The sequence below is a fragment of the Sander vitreus genome, chromosome 5 (genome assembly GCF_031162955.1).
Source record: "Sander vitreus isolate 19-12246 chromosome 5, sanVit1, whole genome shotgun sequence".
NCBI classification, from domain to species: domain Eukaryota; kingdom Metazoa; phylum Chordata; class Actinopteri; order Perciformes; family Percidae; genus Sander; species Sander vitreus.
The window spans coordinates 26,449,887-26,473,344 of record NC_135859.1 but is presented as its reverse complement, the minus strand read 5'-3'; the positions used below and the strand labels follow the sequence as shown (position 1 = coordinate 26,473,344).

The window sequence follows — 23,458 nt, the reverse complement described above, 5'->3', positions numbered from 1 at the left end:
CATTACCCACGTGCGCGTTGAAGTCCCCCAGCAGAACTATGGAGTCCCCGACTGGAGCCCCATGCAGGACTCCACTCAAGGTCTCCAAGAAGGCCGAATACTCTGAACTCTTGTTTGGTGCATATGCACAAACAACAGTCAGAGTTTTCCCCCCACAACCCGCAGGCGTAGGGAGCGACCCTCTCGTCCACCGGGTTAAACTCCAACGTAGCGGCGCTCAGCCGAGGGGCTTGTGAGTATCCCCACACCCGCCCGGCGCCTCACACCCTGGGCAACTCCGGAGAAGAAAAGAGTCCAACCCCTATCCAGGAGTATGGTTCCAGAACCAAGACTGTGCGTAGAGGTAAGCCCCACCAGATCTAACCAGTAGCGCTCCACCTCCGCACAAGTTCCGGCTCCTTCCCCCCACAGAGAGGTGACATTCCACGTCCCCCAGAGCCAGCCTCTGCTGCCCGGGTCTGGTCCGTCGAGGCCCCTGACCTTCACTGCCACCCATGTGGCAGCGCACCCGACCCCAGCGGTTCCTCCCACAGGTGGTGGGCCCATGGGATGGAGGGATGTCCGCCACGTAGCTTTTTCGGGCTGTGCCCGACCGGGCTCCGTGGCAAACCCGGCCACCAGACGCTCGCTGACGAGCCCTCCATCTGGGCCTGGCTCCAGACAGGGGCCCCGGGCTTCCTCCGGGCAGGGTCACTTCATCCCTTCCTCGATTTTTCATAGGATTATTGAACCATTCTTTGTCTGGCCCCTCACCTGAGACCACTTTGCCTTGGGAGACCCTACCAGGAGCACAAAGCTCCAGACAACACAGCCCTCAGGTTCATAGGGACACACAAACCTCTCCACCACGATAAGGTGATGGTTCCCGGAGAAGTTAAAAAAAACAAAAAAAACAAAAAAACAAATTGAAATAATAATAATAATAATAATAATAATAATAATAATAATAATAACACTTCAAATAACCAAAGTAAATAACAAGCATATCAAAATAAAACATGGTTTATAATTATAAATAGATATATATATTAGGTCAAATGTACATAGGAAAATATATTATTTATCAAAAGGAACCTTTGTGCTTTTCATGAAATGAAATGAAGATGTATTAACCCGTAAACAACTCTATCTGAGTCTTTCTAATTTGGGCTCTGGGATCCAAAACAGAACAATTGATCCGTTAGAGTGGTCCGCAGGCAAGAGCATTTAGCTACACATTATTTAATCAATTCGGACACAGAAATAGGCCAGCTTTTGAATAATGTTGCCACTTCCACCTGATTTTGAAACATTCTGGAGCTGCAGGTGGATTTAACAGGACTGTGAACATTAGCAGCTTTAACTAACTGAGTGAATGACATCCAATTGCTACTGCAATGCTCTCCATCTTGCAAGTCACCACAGTTTTGTGGTTGATTTCTCAGCTTTCAGGCTGCAGCTCAGCCTATGAGCTCCAGGATACCATCCACATACTGAAAGAAGAAAACGTCCACCTGCAGCATCGACTGGAGAACTTCACCCAGGCTCTCAGAGATTTAAGACATCTGCTGACAGAACACTCCAAAGGTAAGAGCAGAGAGTCATCTCTTTGTTGGATGTAGTCAATTTTTTGAATGGAAGTTCTGAATAGCCATTTGTTTCACATTTAACACAGTTTCTCGGGGGGGAAATGACACTGAATTTCTGCACGTCTGGAAGGAATGGTCCCAACACGGTAAGGTGAAGTTTGACATTATGAAACAAATCCTGTTTATATGTCTTTGTCACAACAACAGACTTATGTTTTCCAGGTATTAGTGCTGAGACTCACCAAACATTTGAGCAGACCCTCTGTTTAGCAAAGCTGCATGGAGCTGCCCAGCCCATCTTCATCACTCCAGGCTTCCTCCTCTTCCTTTTACCGTTCATCTCTTTGAATCTCCTGCTGCTGTTGTGACTCCAAAATGCAGACATCTTTCAGCTCAATAAAACTCCACATGGATATCAGAGTCCCTATGATACATCAGGAAAGTATTTGTAAATGTTATTATTATTATGAATTTGAAAGCAGGAATGTGGCCAGGGTTTCTAAAAACATGCTATTGGCTATAGCAACAAACAATCTCTGGAAAATCTAAGAATTTCACATTTCATTTATTCACTTAAATGTTTCAATTATACAGTCATGTGAACAAACTAGGACACCCATGCTAAAGTTGACTAAAAAGAGGAATAAAAAAATCATCTTTAGGAAATTGATCTTAATGCCTTAATTACAAAGGACAAATCCAATCTTTAAGGACACCAATTTTCTTTGTGAAGGAATAATGTATCGTAAATAAATAAATGTTCTTCCTTAAAATACAGGGGGCATAAGTAAGTACACCCCTATGTTAAATTCCTGTAGATGCAGGCAGATTTTTATTTTTAAAGGCCAGTTATTTCATGGATCCAGGATACTATGCATCCTGATAAAGTTCCCTTGGCCTTTGGGATTAAAATAGCCCCAGATCATCACATACCCTTCACCATACCTAGAGATTGGCATGGTTTTATTTCAGTTAGCCTAATAGCTGGTTTGATTTGCATTGAGAGATGATTTTATGGAAAGTACCCCATGCCAATCTCTAGGTATGGTGAAGGGTATGTGATGATGTGGGGCTATTTTAATTCCAAAGGCCAAGGGAACTTTATCAGGATGTATAGTACTCTCTAGTTCTCTTTTTAGTCAACTTTAGCATGGGTGTCCTAATTTTTTCACTTTTTTGACTGTATCTGCTGTAAATGTTCTCTCCCTACGGTCTAAATGTTTTTTTCTAATCTGTCAGGTATGTAATTCTGGTTGACAATAAATCTCTTAAATTCTTGTTTTTTTGTTAAGATTGGCTTTACTTCCTCGTGGCATGCAATGTGACATGCTCCTAAGGCGGTGCTAAAAGACTTTAATGATTAGAAAAAAGGAATATAAAGGATAAAAAATAGAAATATATGTGAAAAATTAAAATCTACACATTTCACAAGTGTTGAGGATTCGCTGAAGAGCGTACGCGAGACAAGGCCGAGGATATCCAGCAGTCAGAAGACAGAATTCTACATCCATGTGGCGTGAAAGAATAATAGGCTATATAATAATCTATATATCTCAGTATGTCAACAATTACTTCTATATTGCACCTTTTCTCAGCATTGACAAGAGTCAATGGGTCTACCACAAAGAAAACCTTTTTATTATATAACACAGATTATTTGGGAGAACTCTGATACTACACCTCCTTTGGTGGATGTATGTGTTTGATGTCCTGAATCCAACAATGTTACATTTCGCCTGCTAAACCAGTCTTTGTCTGCTTAATTAAAATGACCCTTCCTGCATAGATTATAAATCGGTGCATTTGTACTTTAATTTCCATTTGATTATGCTGAATGGATTGTCAATTTACATTTGCAAGGACTTCATCTGGCCCCAGCAGACATGTGGCAAGACTATGTTAGCTGCAGCCATGCATGTAAATAAGTGAAACAGAAGCCACTGCATGAATCTGTTTTTTTATGTGCTCCTTTCCCCCTTTGTCTCAAAAAAAGGTCACTTTATGGTTAAAACGAGACTAGTCTACAGTCATGCTAGCAGCTCTGTGAGGCTGTAAGGTATAGTGCTGCTTTGAGCTAAATGCTAACGTCAGCGTGCTAACATGCTCAGTTTGATTATACTATCATGCTGATGTTTTGCAGGTGTAATGTTTACGTGTTCACTATCTTAGTTTAGCATGTTAGCGTGTTAGCTGCTTGCTAATATTTGCCAATTACACAAAAGAGGCTGAAGATCGGTTTTTCAGGTATTTTAAAAAGTATTGTGAATTAAGATTTTGACCTAATGATGGTGCTAAAGTCATAGGCCAACCATTTTACATGTCGTCCTAAAGGGTGCAGGCCTACATCAATGTCTTTACCAAATTTCAAAGCAATCCATCCAATAGTTGTTATTCAGAACCACAAATGTGAACTTCATGGTGGTGCTTTTTTGCTTTTGTGTGTTTAAACATTAAAATTTAGACTCCATCTGCTGATGAAGACTGTGTGATACCGAGAAAGAACAAGCAAGTGGACTACAACTGCTTTGTTTAAGAGTACTTTAAGAAAATGATTTTGATATGAGTTGAGTGACCTGTTAGGATAGACATATTTTACATAAAGGGCCACCTTCCTAAATGCTTGTCCTGAAATGCTCTCCATAGATTGATTGAGTGTTGATGCAGCAGTCATTATTTTCCTCCATTAACCTAGATTTAAGAGGAAACAGTTATAACCAGCGCTTACACATAAAATTGACACGTCTTTTCAGGTGTAGATCATTTAATGATGCTGTAATATAGATTTATTCCAATAATGTACACTTTTTAGCCCCAGTCCACATGCTTTTGTGTACCTTTATGGGGTTGTTTTTCCAATTAAGTTCCAATTAAGGTCAATCCTAATGATACAGCACACAATGATGCTGCACATATTTTAGACAACAGTGTGCTTCCAACTTTGTGGCAACCGTGTGGAGAAAGGTTCTTTCCTGTTGCACAAAGTCAGGTCGATAAAGAAATAGTTTCCAGAGTTTGGTGTTGAAGAACTTGACCAAACTTTGACTGATTGCCCAACATCAGTGTCTGACCTCACGATTGCTCGTCTTGTGGCTACATCTCTGCAGCCAGGTTCCAACATCGTGTGAAAAGATACACATTTCATGATGTCATGCTTCTTCCCTCACAACAATTATTGGAGGTTTAGCTTCACATTTTAATTCATTGAGCGTGTTTTATTATGCTTCTGTTTACTGTCTGAAATAATGAACAGAGTACACAATTAGTGGTTTTGTGCTTAATTACAGCTGTTGGCTTTGAATGAGAATGTGTGTGTGTGTGTGTGTGTGTGTGTGTGTGTGTGTGTGTGTGCATGCGCGTGCTTGCGTGCGTGTGTGAGTAAGTGAGTGAGTGAAGGGGAGGTGTAGATTGTCTAGCACATGCGTGCAGCTGTTGCTTGTTGTTCTCTCTCCCAGCTGGAAGCTTTGCAAATGCATCAGGAGTAAAAAGGTTGTCCACAGACTAGAGACAAACAGAAACTGACTGAGGACGAATGGGCTAATTGCAAAGCAACACAGAAGCAATCTTTGGACACATAAGAGTAAGTATCATTAGTCTTTCTTTGGAGTGGATAACAAAGTGTTGTAACATTTAACATCTTGTGAAATAGCATACAATGTTTAGTTTAGTAGTAGTCCATTGGTCATTCTGTGTAGTGTGCTGTATTTATTCAGCTGTTAATATTTTTTTGTTTTCAACCATGCAAAGCATCCAAAAGCAGCTCTCATTTAATTGCACGGAATGCACTTCATAGAAACCAGCACTGAATTTATATTTCTCTTGCTTATCTACTGAATGCATGCAAGCAGTATACCGTGCTTAATTCATTTTTGGTGCTGTGCTTAAACTGTAGTAGTAGTGTGGATAGACTAAAGACACTTCAAACCAATAGAAGCTAATAGTTTGTAAATGTTTTTTTCTGAGTACCCTTTGTACAATAGAACTAAACAAAGAAAAATAATTACCAGATGAGGTTTACAGGTAATAAAAGACAGAGTATTTCAAATATGTACTACTAACAAATCCAAACCGAATAAATTACATAATAACTTAGAATTAGAATAAATGCAATAGTGCCACATTTAAATGAAAATTGTGAAAACAAGACAAAATCAAACGCAAAACCTTCAATTCATTGTTTTTATGTCACTTGACCTCCATATTGAGAGAAAAAAATGAATGGAGATCTGCTTTTAAAGAATTAAAAATAGTTTCAGCTTTTCAGTTGAACAGTACTCTAATGCTGGTGATGAGGTTCAGGTTATGGATGCTCAAACAGAAATTATATCTCCAGATGACTACCACTTCATCTGAAGTGATATATTCAGCTCATTCACTGGAGCTGGAACCCATCTTAGTCACGTTTACAGGCAACCACTTCCTTATAAGTACCTGCCAGAGACTGACCCAACAGTGACATTTTATTTTATTTGAATATTTCTGCATTATTTGAAGACTACAACAACTTTTGGAGAAATGCAACAACATGATAAGCATTACATCTTGTCCCAGTATCACACAGGACAATGCCATAGGCTGGATTGCATTCAGTGATGATACAAATTCAGCATCTCCACTCATTATTTTATACAATATGATAAATAGACAATAATGAATATTATGCCTTTGGCGATATTATGCCTTTGACAATTAAATACATTGTAAAATGCTTTTGACAATTAAAGAAAAAGCATATGAGTCAGTATGTGGGCTAAAACATCGTAATGACATGCTAAACAGTGTAAATGATCTGTTGTGAGTCAAACAAATACACACCCACAGGCTCTTAACATTATGTGAGTATAACCAGCCACAAGCTAGATAGCTTTCAAGCATGTCATCACTGAAGGGAGTTTGGTTTCGCTATTTCCACTATTTATTTATTTTTACACCTATTTTCAAACCTGGAATTTATTTTGTCCTCTAAAAGAATAATATGCATATAGGGCCAGGTGACAATTATACAATGTGGTGATATTTATAACTATAAACTTCAATATTTTGGGTATGATTGCTAGTAATATAATACAATTCTAATCTAATTTAGAGATGGATGATATTGTCTAAGAACAAATCATATTGTTTGAAAATAATCTGAAGTTTGTAACATCTAATTGTATTTAAGCCTTTAAGACCTTGCAGCGGAGACAACGTTTAAGTTTTGACAACAGATTTCTACACAATAAGTGAGTTTCCATCCACTTGTTTTTGTACGCATTTTCAATGCCGGAGTGGAAATACTGGAAATTCAAAAAATAAAAGTTAAATCATGTAGCAAACATAGATGCCATATTATCATGTTTTCTACATGGTTCTCCACAGTTTGAGGTTTGGTTGGCGTTCTTTAGATTAGTTATTTAGTGTCTCCAGCCATGTGCTCAACTCGTAATATGTGCATAAGAGAATTTGCATTTTCTTTTACTAATTTTCTGGAAATTTTAGTTAAAATGTGTGCTACATTTGGCTGATAATACAGTTTTTCCTGCTCTCTTTGCATCGTTCACATTCTTGCAAAGCACACCAAGCCTTTTAACTTTCATCATTACACATTCAATTTTAACCCTTTCAATTTGAATCATAAATGAGCGTATTGAGATCAAAATATGTCTTTGGCATGTTTCAATATCTATAATATTTACTTGTGCAAATTCAGCATTGCATAGGCCTACGCAAAAATTGTGGCACGTTCAAAACAATAAAGGATCAGCCCTTACACGGCCATATTGAGAACCATAAAAGCCTATGTGATCAGGCGGTAGCTTTCATTGCAGAGGACCAATAACTGATCTTCATAGTACAAAGCTTCTTTTCATGTCACTTTCATTGAGTGGAGGGCCACAGTGTGAGCTCTATGAATTGGCTGGGCCAATTCAAGAGACTAAAGCGGACAAAGCTGAGCTCGCTGTGGTGATACAGACTCACAACCAAAATGGGAATGAAGGGAGGGGGGGGCATTAAGAGCAAGAGAGCGGGAGAGCGAGCACGTGAGAGAGAGAGAGAGAGAGAGAGAGAGAGAGAGAGAGAGAGAGAGTGGGCTCATCTGCTGAATACACATTGTTAGAAACTGATCAAACTGAATCTATGCATACGGCAGCTTCAGTGGTGTTGTTGTATAAGATGTGGTAATGCAGTGAGTGTTTATGAGAAAAAAAGAGGGATCAAGTCGTATCATATCAGTGGAGAATATCTAACATTTTCACATATTTTCCCATCATGCTGCAGACTTAAAGTCACTGGGTTAAATGTTGGTAAATATAGCTAGTATGGTTGAAAACTGTTATTATCTACTACAGCTCGTGTAGTCACTACCTTTTGCTGATTGTTGTGAATATGTGTATTGCAGTTCTAAATGTCAAATGCACAACTAAATTAATTTGTGACAGTTTTAATGTAAAACTTGTTGTTGTGTGTGTAACACTGGGTCAAAATAACCATATTAATAACCCATCAGAAATATGAGGAAAAAAAAATGCAACAGTGCTATATTTACCTAAATTGGCTCTATTTTGAACCCAGTAATATTTAGTATGTGAAAAATGATTCTGACCAAAATCACTTGCTGACCAAAATCACTGCTTCCTGATAGAAGTATTTACATTGGGCTCACCGGGGTGTGTGGCTACAGTGCAGAGCTGATGAAAAACACTAACCCATCAAAACAATGCAACATGTCATTTTCAACATGATGCAACAGTTCTTCTTTGCATCTGTATCTCTGTGTACCTCTGTGTCTGATATGTAACCACATGCATTAAACGGTTCATTACTTAGCCATGCTATGGGTGCTTTGGGGTTCATTTTTAGTTTTGTCAGTTGCGTGATTAGGACGAGACACTACAGAACTGTCAAAAAGCAAGTCCAGCAAGGGTTGAAATTGATCACATTTCGAATTCAAACTCTGCCTTGTCTTTTATGTGTGCACGTTTTCCCAGCTGACACCATGGATGATGCTGTATGGTGGTTTCCTCATGCCTCTCAGGGAGCTCTGCAGTAGGATGCATGTCTGTGTCTCCATCTGGAGGCTCCCACAGATGACTTCCCACCTGTGCTTACTCATCCTGCCGTGCTTGGCAGTCTCATCCCAAATGGGTGAGTCTAAGTACCTTTTTTTTATTATAAGTTAGTCCAACCACTAAATGTTTGCTGTCCCTAAACATCACGCATAGTGCCAACAGAGTGATTCATAGTCCATTTCCTTTTATGCTGTGTGTTCCAGGTTTGGAGGATGTTTTCTTCAGTCCACAGGACCAGACAGTCAGAGAAGGAGAGGGAGTTTTCTTCCAGTGTGTGTCAGGGGAAAGTTCACCTCCAGCAAGCATCACCTGGCTCAAAGATGGGACACTGGTCACAAAAGGGAGACACATTCAGGTGAGCACTGGTGCAGCTTTGGACTGATCAATTTAATGGATTTGAACAGCTTATTAGAAGGGCGCCGAATACTACTTCCCTGTAGGAAACATTTCTTTTGTACCTTTTGACCCAGGCCAGATGTATTGTTACCGTATGCTTCAAATTGTGTTGTTCACATGTTCAGGGTGAGTATGGAGGGGGTAACCAGAAGAAGATCTCAGGCACTCTGCATCTTTTCAACGTAACATTAGAGGATGATGGGATATACATTTGTGTCACACACAATCCTTCACTGAACATCAACAAAAAGAGCAACCCAGCTAAACTAACTGTGCAGGGTGAGTTTTTTTTATTACATTTTTACTTATACTTACATTTTTCAATTTAAACCAGATTTCGGATTCATCAAAAATAAACACCAATGTCACTGAAAAATGTGTTTAATTCCTCTTTCTTCAAAGCAGTTACTGCACTATGGCCGATCACTAGTATCACAAAAAATGCTGCTTTAATTGAAAATATCTCTGAAAAACTAATTGGAAGCAAGAAAAATGATCCATTCCCAATGATGTTTTTTCTAGTTTTTTCAAAACCCAGTGCTACATTAAACTGCTTAAAAAGCTTAAGTACATATATTTTCTGCAGTGGCGTTAATATCTTAAAGCATTGTCAATCTACCTTGCAGGGGTCCCTAGAAGGCTGCGGATCATCCAAGGCCCTAACAACATCACTGTTACTATAGGAACAGAGGTCTCCATGCACTGTGCTGTTCGTGGTTTCCCTGTTCCCATGGTGCACTGGTTCAAAGACGGCTGCCTCCTGTCGAACTGCTCGGCTTCGTTCAGCCTCCAGAACAATGGACAGCTGCTCACATTCAGGTCCAACACTGAACGGGACAAGAGGAATATTAATCCTTTATTGTCAAATTGTAATGATGAACCAAGAACTAACACTGTAAAAATTATGCATATATTGCATTGGGTTTGATCAGGAATATGTTTTATATATCACGTTTGTAACAAGTTGTGATCCATGCTGTCTGGAGCCTTTATACTCCTGCCAGACAGAATTTAAAGTCTCATTTCTGGCTGTGTTCTCCAGGAACGTGACCAGGGAGGATGAGGGCTCGTATCACTGTGAAGCATCCAACCAGAAAGAGTCAATCAAGTCACAGCCAGCCTTCCTCCATCCAGCCGGTACTGTGTGCCAATGTCTGCAGTAAACTAAATTGTTTAATGTCGCATTTTTATAACAGTGAGTGAGTTTAAGTGAGTGACAGGACATGACCCTTGATGCTGGTGGTTTAATGGTGAAAGTACATATACAGTAGGATCGGCACATGTACATTTACTGTAAGTGACGCACATGTTGTGTTTCCAGAGATGGACTGGAGTTTCGTCCAGCAGCCTGTAAACCTGACAGTGAAGAGAGGAGAAAACGTTACAGTCACCTGCAGGCCTCCATACAGCAGACCAGCCGCACAGGTGTCCTGGTTTAAAAACAACCAACTTCTCACTCAGTCAGTTCATGAGACCGTGCTGCCCAATGGAGACCTCTTCTTCCACAGGTGTGTGTGTGTGTGTGTGTGTGTGTGTGTGTGTGCGTGCGTGTGTGTGTGTGTGTGTGTGTGTGTGTGTGTGTGTGTGTGTGTGTGTGTGCGTGCGTGTGTGTGTGCATGTGTTTAAAGACACGTGTAGTTTGTACATTGGTGTACTGTAGTTGAGAGCATGACAATATGCAATATTGTTCCTAATAATAATGTAAACTCATCACCACATTTCAGGCTTTCAAGGTTTCTACAAGCGCGTGTCTTGACTTTATTCTCTGCAGTGTCCAGGAGTATGACAGTGGGAGCTACTTCTGCAGGGCCTCCAACATGCACCTTCAAAGATTTATCACCTCTAGAAGAGCAACTCTGACTGTGCTGGGTATTAAATTACAATAGACCCACCATAATGTGTCACTGGACACTCAAACATTGCTTCATCTGTTTGTATGATAAGAGTAATTTTTTTCTCTTCCTGGCAGCCCCTCCATCAGTGAAACTGTGGCCCCAGATGTTGACGGTGCCTGTGGGTACTCGGGTGGTGCTGGAGTGTCAGGTGTCCGGTCACCCTCTACCCTCCATCAACTGGGTGAAGAGAGGCCATTCCAAGCAGACTGGAGGCAAGATCATTTTGGGGTACGTTAATGTGTTGTGACTTTATTGAAAAGGAAAGACGTTAGATTTTTCTTTTTTGGTGGAAGAAGTACTCAGATCCTTTACTTAAGTAAAGGTAATCCGAAATTCTACTTGAGTTAAAATACACAAGTATTACCATTAAAATGTACCTAAAAGTATTAAAAGTCAAGGTACTTACTATACAAAATAGCCCATTTCAGAGTGTTAGATTTTGGATCCTTCAAGGCCCCAAAAGATGCTATATATTTTTTATCTTATGCACACAAGATAATAATTTGTACACACAAGTTATTATCATGTAATAGAAGAGTTTAAAAATCTAGGTGTGGAGCAATTATCATTATTATAAGGACATGGGTCTAATAAGCAACATAACTGAAAACACCTGAGGGTATGTGGTAAAATCAAAGTAACCACAGCTGTAAAATAAATGTGGTGTACAAAGTACAATATTTCCCTCTGAAATGTAGTGGAGTGGAAGTATAAAGTAATATAACTTGGATATACTTAATTAAAGTATAAGTACCTCACAATTGTATTTAATTACAATACTTGACCACCACTGTGGCTGCACTAGCAAAACCACATGAAGTACATCGACAACTGCCTTGTAGTATATGACCATTTACATCTTTCTCATACAGATTGAGAAATGCCACGCTCTACATCCACTCAGCCAGGAGCTATGATGAGGGAGTGTATGCGTGCGAGGCCTCCAACACTCTGGGCCACAGCCATAAGACAGCAATGCTGAGAGTTGCTGGTAATTTTTCCACAAACTTAAGTGCAATGTAAGGTACTAACTACGTCTCAAATCAATAATTAAGGTCCAGGTGAAGTCTGAAGAACTGACGTTTGTGGCATAAATGCCTGAAGTAAGATTCAAGTTATTGAAAAACCATTACAGTTCTCACTTTAAATCTTGTGGTGAACACTTTGAGTGTGAGGAACAAGACACAATTCACTGCATAGAGCTCATTGCTACTCAACAAAGTCTGTATTCAACTGCAAATTGTAAACACATAGCTTTATTGGCTTCAATTGGAACGCAGACCACATGGACTCAACCATGATATGATGTTGGAGGCAGAAAGATGCTGTACTGTCAATTGTCAATTTTCAATATACTTCAAGTGTTGGCTAAGAAACCTGAAGTGGGATTTTGCATTATACAGGTTTTAGAATATAAATATAAAGCAGTATTGTTGGCTTATTTTGATAGAGGAACATCTGTTCTATAGTCTTTGTGGGAGCAAAATAAGTCAAATACATTGCATTTCTCCACTTTATACAACATTGGACCTTACAGACCTTTTAAAAAGACAATGTAACATTGTATTAAAGTGCATTTTGTGCACAAAACAATGGTCGAATTGCACAAAATTGTATTTCCTTGTACAAAATGCTTGCCACATGTCATAGACGTTTATTATATTGCTCAAATTGGTACAATAATGATATAATTGTGTTTAAATTATGCCAATTTTATTTTATTGATCTTATGGCACATAAAGGGGAAGTGAGGATGCCTTTTTTTCCATACAATGCAAAATATGACAACATTTTCCTCTTTCCTCGTCTCAGTGAGTCCCATCATAGTGACCTTTGTAGGTCAAGTGAGCTGCAGGATCGGGGCTTCAACGGTCCTGCCCTGCAGAGCTGTAGGGATTCAGCCCATCACATATACCTGGACCAGGGACAGAGCAGAAACACAGTCCCCCATCAGTCCCACTGAGCACAGACACATTGACGGTGAGTCCAAAGTGTGATTGGAGCTGTTTATTTTCATTAGGTTTTTCACCAGGTTCTCATTAGAAGTTGTTTTCAGCAGCAAACATGAACTTTATTCTACCAATACTTAAACTAGATGTGATTTATGACTTGAAATCTAATGGTCTGTGCAGAAGATGGAGCGCTGCATATTTCCAGTGTGCAGTATTCTGACATAGGGGAATATTACTGTACTGCTGAGAACCGAGCAGGACGACATCAGAGACGTAGCATCCTCACTGTCACAGGTATGTCGACATCTGCTTATCATTTCACTATTATTTCGTCTTTAATTGCAGAGTGAAAAATACTTCATATTACTAAAAATTGACATGCACATATATTGTCTTATTATATTAATTTTATATTATTATATAATCAGAGTGGGTGTGTTAGTGTGCGTGCTGTCATTACATAAGGTATTTTTACATGTACTTTGAGGTGTACGCTTACAGTACATAGTTATACAACAAGATGCTTTCTTGACCCCATATGCACAAGTTTCTTTTTCTTGCTAATTGTCTTTCATGCTGTCCTCTGTCCTAAGCTGAACATCGTCCAGCTGTTAGAGGCAAGCAGACAAGACTGGTTTTGTCTGCTGTGAGTAATGACGTTGTAAAAAATCTCTGCTGTGGCTTATGTGGTGACACTGTTTTGACTTCCAAATCAGTGTGCGCTCCATGTTGGGTTTTCTTGTGCTGTCTCTGTCCAGAAGCTGTAAATTAGTCTTGATTGTGCACACTTTACATGTGGTGACTTTCCATTGTCAATGGGTAACATCACTGCTCTGATATTTGTGGCCTCTCACATGCGTATTACTTGTTTCGTAGCTCAGTTCATTTCTGATTGTGTCAAATGTTATATCTGTCCTGAAATTAAGAGTCTTTTTCTTATTTTCTAGAGCACCGACACTGGCAAAGATCTGCCAGTGTCCCAATCCAGTGACTCTATGGCTGAGCAACACCTTGAGACAACACATTGTCCACATTATCAGGCGCAGAATAAGGAGGCCACATGTATGTACTTTAAAAAACCTTCTATAGGGTATGATAACTTTATACCCTATTTTCTTATTACTCAGAGTAATTGCCAAGATCTTGTAAAAACATCACTAAAAATAGGTACAACTTGGCAACAACAGCAAAAAGTGAGACAATCATACAGGCTGAAAACAAAGCTCCCGGGTAATTCAACTTTATTTTGAGGAGAAAAGCCAAATTGCCACTCAAACTGTCTCGATCCAACACGGTCTCACGGCAGTTTGTGTAATTGTCACGTTGTTTTTAATCTATTGATTCGTGTACAACAACACGTTTATCCCGTTTATTTCGTGATGGCCAGCATACGGCCTGCAAGGCAAGGATCAAGCCAAGGGCATCTGTGGGGTAGCCGAGCAAGCACTACCATTAGCAAGCTAACATGCTAAAACAGCTATTGCCTGTGTAAGCTAAGGGTTTGTAAGCAACATTTCAAGTGCACTCACTTGAAAGCTAATCGGGCAACACTGTTGTATTGTTTATATCCTGATAACTCTCTACAAACTGCTCTGTTTGTTGTACAATGTTGCTGAGCCGTTGCTTTGGTGAGTTTAATGTTACAGCAATAAAACCAATTTTCCTGTAAATAACTAATTTTTTGACTATTTCCAGGCTCCTTATCACACTGTGATGAAACAACTAACAGTGTGACCACATTGTCTACATTTTCAAGAGGAGCAGTGGCTGAGCTAAAGATGCCACAACAATCACTTGGCTATCTTTTATATCACCGCCTGAATCAGCCAACAACTAATCCAACTCAGCCATTAGTCACACAGATGCAGCCTCCTATGTTACCACCTCCTCCACACCCGAACTTCCAGTCAGTAGATCTCCAAACCCAACTGCCACTGACTAGTGATCCTCTTATGATTTCAGACAGTGAAACACCGATAACACACAGCCAGACATCAGTAGTCACCAGTGAAGTTTTGGGTTCAACCCTTCAGTATCTACTCAGTGAAAGTCAATCCCATTTGACATTAACATCATCACGTACAAAATTGCAGTCATCAAATCAAGTCAGTGACGAATTGTTGATAGAGTCTCATTCTCAGGGCTCTAACGTCCGTGCTGTGTCTTTAGCCGGTCAAATCAAAGAACCCTTCACTGAGACGTCAAAGCCTCCAGTGGTTGGACCCTTTGGCTTTCTCAAGTTGGATTTGTATTCAATCACCCAGTCTTCTGCTTCACAAGCTGAATTGCACAACACTCCAACTAACCAACTGGTTACAAAAAGTCAATTTTACCAATCCTACCGTGAGCCAACCTCAACTCAGATTTCTCAAACCAAACTTGAGCACCAAGGTCAACGTCTCCACCAGAAAACACACCTGCAGCTTTCACCAACCATCTCACAAATAACTAAATCTGATCCTCCACAATCATTTACTCAAAGTCTTTTTCCAAAGTTCCATCTTGAGCTATCAAAAATCCCACATGATCTGCCTTTTACACAACCTCCACCTTCTCCAGTCACAAAGCCTCAACAATCACAAACTCACAGTCAACCTTTCCCCGCAAAACCAACTTTAACCATATCTTCATCTCCAACACAACATCCACTACTCCACTCACAAGCTCCCCTACCACAGACAGAAACTTTTCCGTTCCAACACAGAGACCCTCTTCAAATCCAGCCTTCAATCTCAACCATACATCAGACATCCAATCCTTCAACGTTATACCCTGAGATTCCTGTTGTCCATCAGGTCAATGTGTCCGATCAGGTACAGCCAAATACTACCCTGCAAGGTGACGCAGTTCAGTCAGATAAATCATCCAATGACACAGAGCTTAAAGAGTGGCTGAAGAGGAACACCTCCCAATCCCCTATGACCAGCAATGATCCCAGGTAGGTCAAAATAAAATATGGTGGAGTGATAAATATTGTGAAGATGGAGTTTGTACAGTGTCAACAAAAGAAAGCATAACCGATTTGACTTTAGTTTTGTCTTCTACACTTTAGAGTAACGCAGCAGTCTCCATCATGGTTGCCTGTGCTGGAGAAACATGACATTCCCATCGTGGTGGGAGTGGGTGTATCTCTGGCCTTCATCTTCATCACTGTTACCTTCTATTCAGTGGTCCAGAAGAACGAACTTGCAACAACAAGCAGAGCAGGTCAGAGATCCTCAGCCGCATCAATTGTCAGCACAACTATTTCACATTCTGAGCATGGTAAACTTCAGAAAATCCTTATTCTTCAAGCATTGTTTTAACATTTTAGGTAATATGCTTATTCGCATTAGGGCGGAGAGTTAGATAAGACAATTAATACCACTCTTATGTCTGTTTGTAAAGTGGAACCTCACAGGTTTTAGAAATCAAAGTGTGTTTACAGCGTTTGAGGAATTCTACTGCATATGTGAAAGGGAAGTTGTATAAAGAATTTTGTTGCTCTGCTCTGAAAATCTGGGCGTGTGGAGAAAAAAAGAAGTGAGCTCACCAGACCTGTGTAGCCCTCTCCTCATTTTTGCTTGAGGCTAGCTGCTTGAGGGATTAGCTGTTCACTAGCATAACACTCCATAATGGCAGAACTGTTATTATAATATTATTATTATAAATTATAATATAAATATATAATTTAGGCGCCAGGTTTCTGTTGCATCAATTTTTATTCTTTTTTTTGCTGTCCATAGTGAGTCCAACAATGTTATACTAGATGCATTGCTAAATTGGTGGAGTGTTCCTTTAAATATAAGGCTACAGTTAGCTAAGCTTAATACAAAGACTAGAAACAGGAGGAAATATCTAGCCTGGCTCTGTCCTAAATTTTCCTACTAGCCCCACTAATGCTCACTAATTAAAAGGTTATTTTTTAAAATAAGTGTTTACTGTAATTCATGTGCCCCCTTGTTTCCAGTCTATGTGTCAAGCTACGACTAAACCAGCTGCTCGCAGTAGCTTCACATTTAATATTATATTATTATTATTTAAGCGAGTGGTGTCAATCTTCTCTCTACCAGAAAGCGAAAAAAGCATATTTACCAAAATGTCAACCTATCCCTTTAAAATGTAAATGTCCTTGACAGTCCAGAGGAATCTAGGGGTCCCCATACGACACACCGAACATCGAGCTGCAGGACGTACATACGAAAACAGGTGAATACACTATTATAGAGGACCAAAAAATTGCATGAGATGATGGCTTGCAAGTTTTTTTTCCATTTTGCCTCTTTGTAAAAGATGCAGGAAACCAAAGTGCTGTGTTTCTTGCATAGAGCCTTTGAAGACGATGACTGTGTGGCAGTGATTGAGCAGAGCCCCAACACATCAGACACCCGAGCCCGACCTCCAGGACCGAGCCTGGTCACGGTGCAGATGGAGCCTACATTTGAGGATCTTCAGGAGGACACACAGCCCGCTCTAGACGATCACTTAGTCACTGTAGAGACTTATCCTGAGCCCATTCTTGACACAAAGGTTTGATAACACAGAAACATATGACATGACTGGGTTAAAGATGTGTCCAGGGATATTTTTTGTCTGAATTTACAGCGAATTCTGGTCTTCTGGGCATGAGCAAATTAAACTAACAAGGTAGCACTGTGGTAGCAAAGAAAAAGAAATCTAATAAATCAACTGACATCAACTGTCAACTGAGTCAGCGTCAGTTGGGGTTGAAGACTGCAAGTTGAAAATAAAATAAAATCTGGGGGTTAGAAAGAAGTGAGCTGACCAATTTAGCCACTCGCTATCTCTGCATGAGGCTAGTGGCTCGGGGCTACATTAACTGTTCTTAGAATAACACCCAAATCTACAAACAACATATACGTAGGTGCCAGATTAAGAAGAATAAAGGCAATACAAATGATGATACTTTTGGTTATGCTGCAATGATTTTTATACATTTTTGTTTTAACTGCCCATCGTTAGTCTGAATGTTATACAAGTGGAATGCTAAATTGGACGAGCCACTTTTCCCCAACATTTTTGTTTTCTGATGTGTAATTAGAATTACAGTCCATTGATGACCATTACCATGATGCCACCAGTCTTGTTACCCTTTATTTTATCAAATCAGATACATGATCATTAAGTTTTCATTATTATCATTACGCTATTTCAGATTGATACCTCTCTGGAGGAGGAGAAGGGCTGCAGCTTGTCGCAGCCCAGCATCCAGCTGCAGTGTGCTGAGGATTGGACCAGTAACAGAGGCGACAACTGCAGCCAATGCCAGGATGCCTTGCCTCCCCCGTCATCCTTACCCTCCCGTTCACCTTCCCCCTCTCCACCATCTAGATGTGAGGAGGGCCTGCGCTCCTCGTTAACCCTGCAAAGTGCTGAGGCATGTGTAGCACCCATCCACCACAGCCTCACCATCTCACATGGCATCCCTCCCCTGCTCCTTTCTCACCATGTCTCCTTGGGCCTTACTACGGTGGCAGTGGATGTCCACTTTTACCCAGCAACCACTGCTTCAATGGCAGTAGGCACTAGCACTCATATCAATTCAGTCTCTAATTCCACTTCAGTGACTGCACCTGTGTTCAGTCCCCCGTTAGTTAATAGTCAGGAAAATGACCAATCAGCTGCCAGATTTCATCACTGTAAGTAGCAACAGATCATCAAGTCCAAGACATCCTCATATACTGTAACCAACCCGAGTTCAAGATAAGCCATTTTGACATGTATTTGGCATATAATAACTGAACAATTAGCACAGAATGAGAACTTGTAAAATGTATTTTTTTATTTACTGTGTCTTTAAGTATGGGGTTAGAGCCTGGAGTTGATTAGTTTAGCATAAAGACTGGAGGCAGGGGGAAACAGCTAGCCTGGATCTGTCAAATGTACCTACCAACTCATTTTAAACTTACTAATAAACAGTATTGTGCATGAACGCACTAAAAGAGTGTTCACTGAACGTGCTCATTTTGGTGAACGCTAATCTGAACGTATCGGTTTGCAACTAATAAACGTGATTTGAGTGTTGTTCACTCCAGCAACAGTTAACAACGCTCACATACTGTTTTACTGTTCCCCCGGCAGGCTCGATGTTTCTACCTGCCTTCAGTCGTAATGCTAAGCTAGGCTAACTGCCTCCTGACTTCAGCAACACACAGACATGAGTGGTGTTGATGTTGAACTATTTCTAACATATTCTGTATTAGCATCCACATCTTTCTGTGAATGTGTATTCCATAGCTTTAGTACATCACTTTCTGTACTACTCCTTGTGGTTACATTATTTACTGTCATGTTATACAGTTTGACTGTAGTGCAGGTTACTTCTGAATACAACTACTAGTCTTGCTTTCTACCGTTTCTTAATTTTACTATTGAAACATGAAAGAGAAAATGTTTAGTATTCATTTTTTTTAATTTATTAATTATATAGGAATCACATGTTTCACTCTGATTAATATTGTGTTATTGGTTATTAGTTAGTTCAAGTAAGCCTACAGTAAGACTTAAATGTGTTGTACAGTGTTGACTTTGTTTCAGTGACCATGCCAATTATCTTATATCAAGCTACTTGACTGTTAACACCTTTTCTTAAAACCAAAGGAGAATAAGAGGGGCTGGATCAATAAACATTAAGACAATACTACCAAAGTCTTTAGTGATATTTTTGCATGTAATACAGACATGGTCTGTGAACCTTATTTACATACTCCTTAAGTAAGTATGCCTTCATGTGAAAAATAGAAGTTGCTGCACCTTATCAAAAGCTCAAACTATAACCATGTTCTCCAAAGCTCTTCACTCCACATCATGTCTCAGTGTGTACTCAGTAATCTGTTTACATGGTAGACAAGCAGAAACACTACTGCTATTGTTTTGCCACGTCTTCTTGGGTTGCTGGTCACCAATCTCCACCCATTTTAAACAATCATCAAGATTTACGCTGTGCCATGTGCAAGTGAACTAAAAAGAGAGTCAGGCATATGTTCAAGAGATTCAAGGTTTATTCTTAAAATTGGAAACAGCAGAAAAATCATATATGTAATATAATAAAACGCTCCAGAAAAGCAAAGAAGGACCTTGTGGTGAGATTGTTGGAACTACTGTGTTGTTTATTATTTACACATTTTACATTAACACATTTTTAAACACATTTATTTATGAAATTGCTTACAATAGTAGTACTGCAAACACAAAGAATATCACATTCAAAGGAAGGTGTGCTGCACCAGACTGAGGTCTGTCTGTAAAGCTGATTAAGTCTCTTGAGTAAGTGTTAAAAGAGTTAAAAAACAAACTTTCCATCTCCTGTCACCTGGATGATTGAGAGTCTTCACGTTCCAGTCAATTTTATATGTACAGCCCACAACAAATCACAAATTTACAACCTGTACATCACACGACACACTCTGTCCTTTGACCCTTGACTCGGATGAGGAAAAACTCCCACAAAAAAAATTCCCTTCCCCTAACAGGGAAAAATAGGTACTTGTATTTTACTTTACTTGACTATTTCTATTTTATGCTACTTTATACTTATACTCCACTACATAGATTTTGAATGTATGACTTTTTCTTGTAACAGAGCATGTCTACACTGTAATATTGCTACTTTTACTTAAGTAAAAGTTCTGAGTACTTCTTACACCACTGGAAATAGATGTCGTGTATACCAAAAAATGTGGGTTTTACTGTGAACTGAGGTGAGCTGTATTCTGGTCGTGGGTTACCTTGTGCATAGCTGAGCCTCTCATATCTGATTTGGAGGGCACTGTGAGTTTTGAGCAGCTCACGATAGTCAGAATTAATGTCGCTGTGCCTCCTCCCCAGATGTGTATATTCCTGTTGCATGTGTTGTAGAGCCTTTGCGCTCTCATCCAGGCTGGTTGAGCCTGAGCTCAGTGTCACTGACGTGTCTGTACTGATAGTTTGACTCTGCCAGCTGTTGTTCCTGAAGCCTGGCATAGCTGTCGTGAGCTTTCTGCAGAGCCACGTCCATCTTCTGCTTCTCCTCCATTGTTTCAATCTGCTTTGTCAAAGCCTCCTTGAGCTCCACACGGTGCTTCTCACACCTGGTCCATACTTTTTCAAGAGCAGAGGTGATCTGATCAACTCTTTGCTGCAACTCTGGGTTTCGTTTCTAGTTCTGTTTTAAGGCATCTTCAAGTTCTGCCTGTCTTGCCTTGCTGTCTGACAGCTGTTCTTTGAACCCATCTACCATGAACTGGAGCTTAGTGATGGTGAACTTATTCTCAGAGATGATATCATTATTCTTTAACATCATCTCTTTATGGCGCTCAGAGAGAGAGCAGAGTTTAGATCTTATTCTGTCTCCATAACGTTGAATTTAGCCCTGACGTCTGCATTCTCCATCTTCAAAGTCTGCATATCGTACATCAGACGGTCTGAGGTCGCAGATGCTTCTCTCAGCAAACCACCTGCTCATAATGCTTCTTCTCGTTTTTGACAAACAACCTTAAGAATCTTTCAGCAATCAGGCTCTTTTCTAAAGCCAGACTCTTCTCAGAGAGCTCCTTCTCTTGGATCTGGATCTTGTTATATAGTGTCGAGAAGCAAACTTTCTCCTTCTTAATGGCCTTCTCAAGTCTGCTGCAAGCTTCTTGAGCTTCCTGAAGATGTTTCTGATGAAGCTGACGCTCATTTACACCAGCCTCAAGTTCACTTTGCAGCCTTTTTTTTTCAGAAGCGAGTTGTTGGTTCTCATGAGTCAGATGGTCTAGTTCTTCTGCTTCCTTCTGCTGCTGGGAGACAGCGGCTTCATAATTCCTCTGGAGTGAACAGTTTTTAGTTTGTTCCTCTTTGAGATCTGAGGCCCACTGGTTCACTTTCTGCTGCAGTGAGGAAACCATGTTGTCCTTGGATTCAATATCGCTTTGAAGATTCTGAAGATTGAGATGCAGGGATTGAATTTGATTGTCCTGACATATTCATATATTTATTCATTATATTTTCATGTTAAAATGTGGAATCCTTAAGTTTAACTGTATCTGTGGATGGCTACCTTACCTATAGGCCAGTAAGCCTATCATCAATGTTTGTGTGTATGATCCTTTAGTGCCTTGATTTCAGCACAATTCACCTTATCATGCTCTGTAATTTCTTTTTCTTGCTGACAAGAGGACGCCTCCAGATCCTTCTGGAGCTTCTCAATCACGTTTTTGTCCTCTTCATTTCTAAGCTTGCTCCTTCCTCAGAGCCTTGGCAGGAGCGTCTTTTTCTTTTCGCTCCTGCTTCAGTGCTCCTTTGTGTTGAGCTTTGGCTGTTTTTTCCTTCTTCAAGGCCTCTTCAAGAGCAGCTTTGGCTCTTTTCTCATTTTCTAGAGCTTTGTGAAGACCAGCCGATCTCTCAGATCTCTCAGATTCCTCCATCTGTAAAACATTAAACAAATTTAAAAAAAAACATTGTAGTACATGTGCAGTCTTTTTAATTAAGATGTTCTCTCTTGAACAATGTGTTTAGAAACTAAATGATTATGCACTAACATTTTAACAACAGGTTTAATTTACTTGCTTAATGCTTGTGCAGCTGTACACAATTAACACAATTGTGAGATAATAATCATGAACAGATGTGTGTGTTTTTGAATATTTTTTTTACTATACACACATTATGTATATTTACTATGTTACTTTTTGCAGATCCCAACACGTTAAGAAACTACGCACTATAGCTTTAAAAGGTCAATGGAATAACACGTTGCCAAGTTTTGGTAAATAAGTAGCTGAATTCACACATGAAATTAACAAGATAGATTTAAATCAGAGATTTAAGAGGGCTTTCAATTTGCGTTTTTTTCTTCTTTACCATGTACCAACTTATTATACTTTTTGTTTTGGATCATTTCTGCTTTTGGAGTGTTTTCAGTTGCTTTATAATTTAAAATTGTGTAATAAAAATGTAATACAGGGACTTGCACACCTGGTAAAACTGCAATTTATTTGGCTTTTTTGTCTTCTTTTGCACCGGGTAGAAATGTTTTAATCTAGTTTAAAATGTGTAAAAGGTAACATTGATTCTACATAGGATGTTATTTTACGTTTAGTAAATATAACATCCTATATATAATTTAGTTAATTGTTTTGAATCACTCTTTGTAGAGTAAACAACCTTTTTCACAGCAGACATTTTGACTTGTCATAGTATAGAGCCTAAGACTGAAGCAGCTGTATGGAATTTAGCCATCATTCATTTTATTATTTTAACCTGTGATTTTCTTACTGTGACATGTCAAAATGTCTTCATTAGGCCAAGAAACACAGGCTGGAAATATTGTTTTTGTTGCTATAGCAGCTGAAATGTTCACCTGTTGACAAACTAGTCATGTAACAATCTTAAAAAATTTAACCCACAGAGGTCAGTATAACCATACTTTTCTGATATTACTATTTCAGTTACACATGCAAAAAAATGTAGGGACAGTAGTAAATTCTAAACTCATTATTTAGTTATTTTTGCATCCTTTTGTTTGAATACTAATAATTAATTCACTTTAAACACCAGAGTTACATGAATGGTTACTGATGCAATCTACACATTCATTTAAGTTGTATCTGTTGTTCCTTACTGCAGAGATGTTTAAC

At 39.5% G+C, this 23,458-nt stretch overlaps 1 protein-coding gene across 3 annotated transcripts; it reads left to right on the top strand.

Moving 5' to 3' along the window:
- Positions 1 to 5,029: 5,029 nt before the first annotated feature.
- LOC144518540 (protein sax-3) lies at positions 5,030 to 19,879 on the top strand. 3 transcript variants are annotated; one of them, XM_078251292.1, is made up of 15 exons: positions 5,030 to 5,145; positions 8,537 to 8,693; positions 8,821 to 8,972; positions 9,139 to 9,292; positions 9,640 to 9,832; positions 10,056 to 10,150; positions 10,335 to 10,521; positions 10,785 to 10,882; positions 10,983 to 11,136; positions 11,781 to 11,899; positions 12,721 to 12,888; positions 13,041 to 13,154; positions 13,808 to 13,922; positions 14,556 to 15,798; positions 15,913 to 15,998. In XM_078251292.1, exons 2-13 carry the CDS (start codon positions 8,549 to 8,551, stop codon positions 13,849 to 13,851), a joined length of 1,623 nt encoding a protein of 540 aa, XP_078107418.1. In that variant the 5' UTR covers positions 5,030 to 5,145; positions 8,537 to 8,548; the 3' UTR covers positions 13,852 to 13,922; positions 14,556 to 15,798; positions 15,913 to 15,998. The 3 variants fall into 3 exon arrangements, with proteins under 3 accessions (XP_078107418.1, XP_078107417.1, XP_078107416.1); XM_078251291.1 differs by lacking the exons at positions 5,030 to 5,145; positions 8,537 to 8,693; positions 8,821 to 8,972; ... (8 more) ...; positions 13,041 to 13,154; positions 13,808 to 13,922 and adding exons at positions 16,979 to 17,048; positions 17,168 to 17,369; positions 18,016 to 19,879 and having other exon boundaries at positions 14,562 to 15,798; positions 15,913 to 16,067; XM_078251290.1 differs by lacking the exons at positions 5,030 to 5,145; positions 8,537 to 8,693; positions 8,821 to 8,972; ... (8 more) ...; positions 13,041 to 13,154; positions 13,808 to 13,922 and adding exons at positions 16,979 to 17,048; positions 17,168 to 17,369; positions 18,016 to 19,879 and having other exon boundaries at positions 14,562 to 15,798; positions 15,913 to 16,124.
- Positions 19,880 to 23,458: the final 3,579 nt, after the last annotated feature.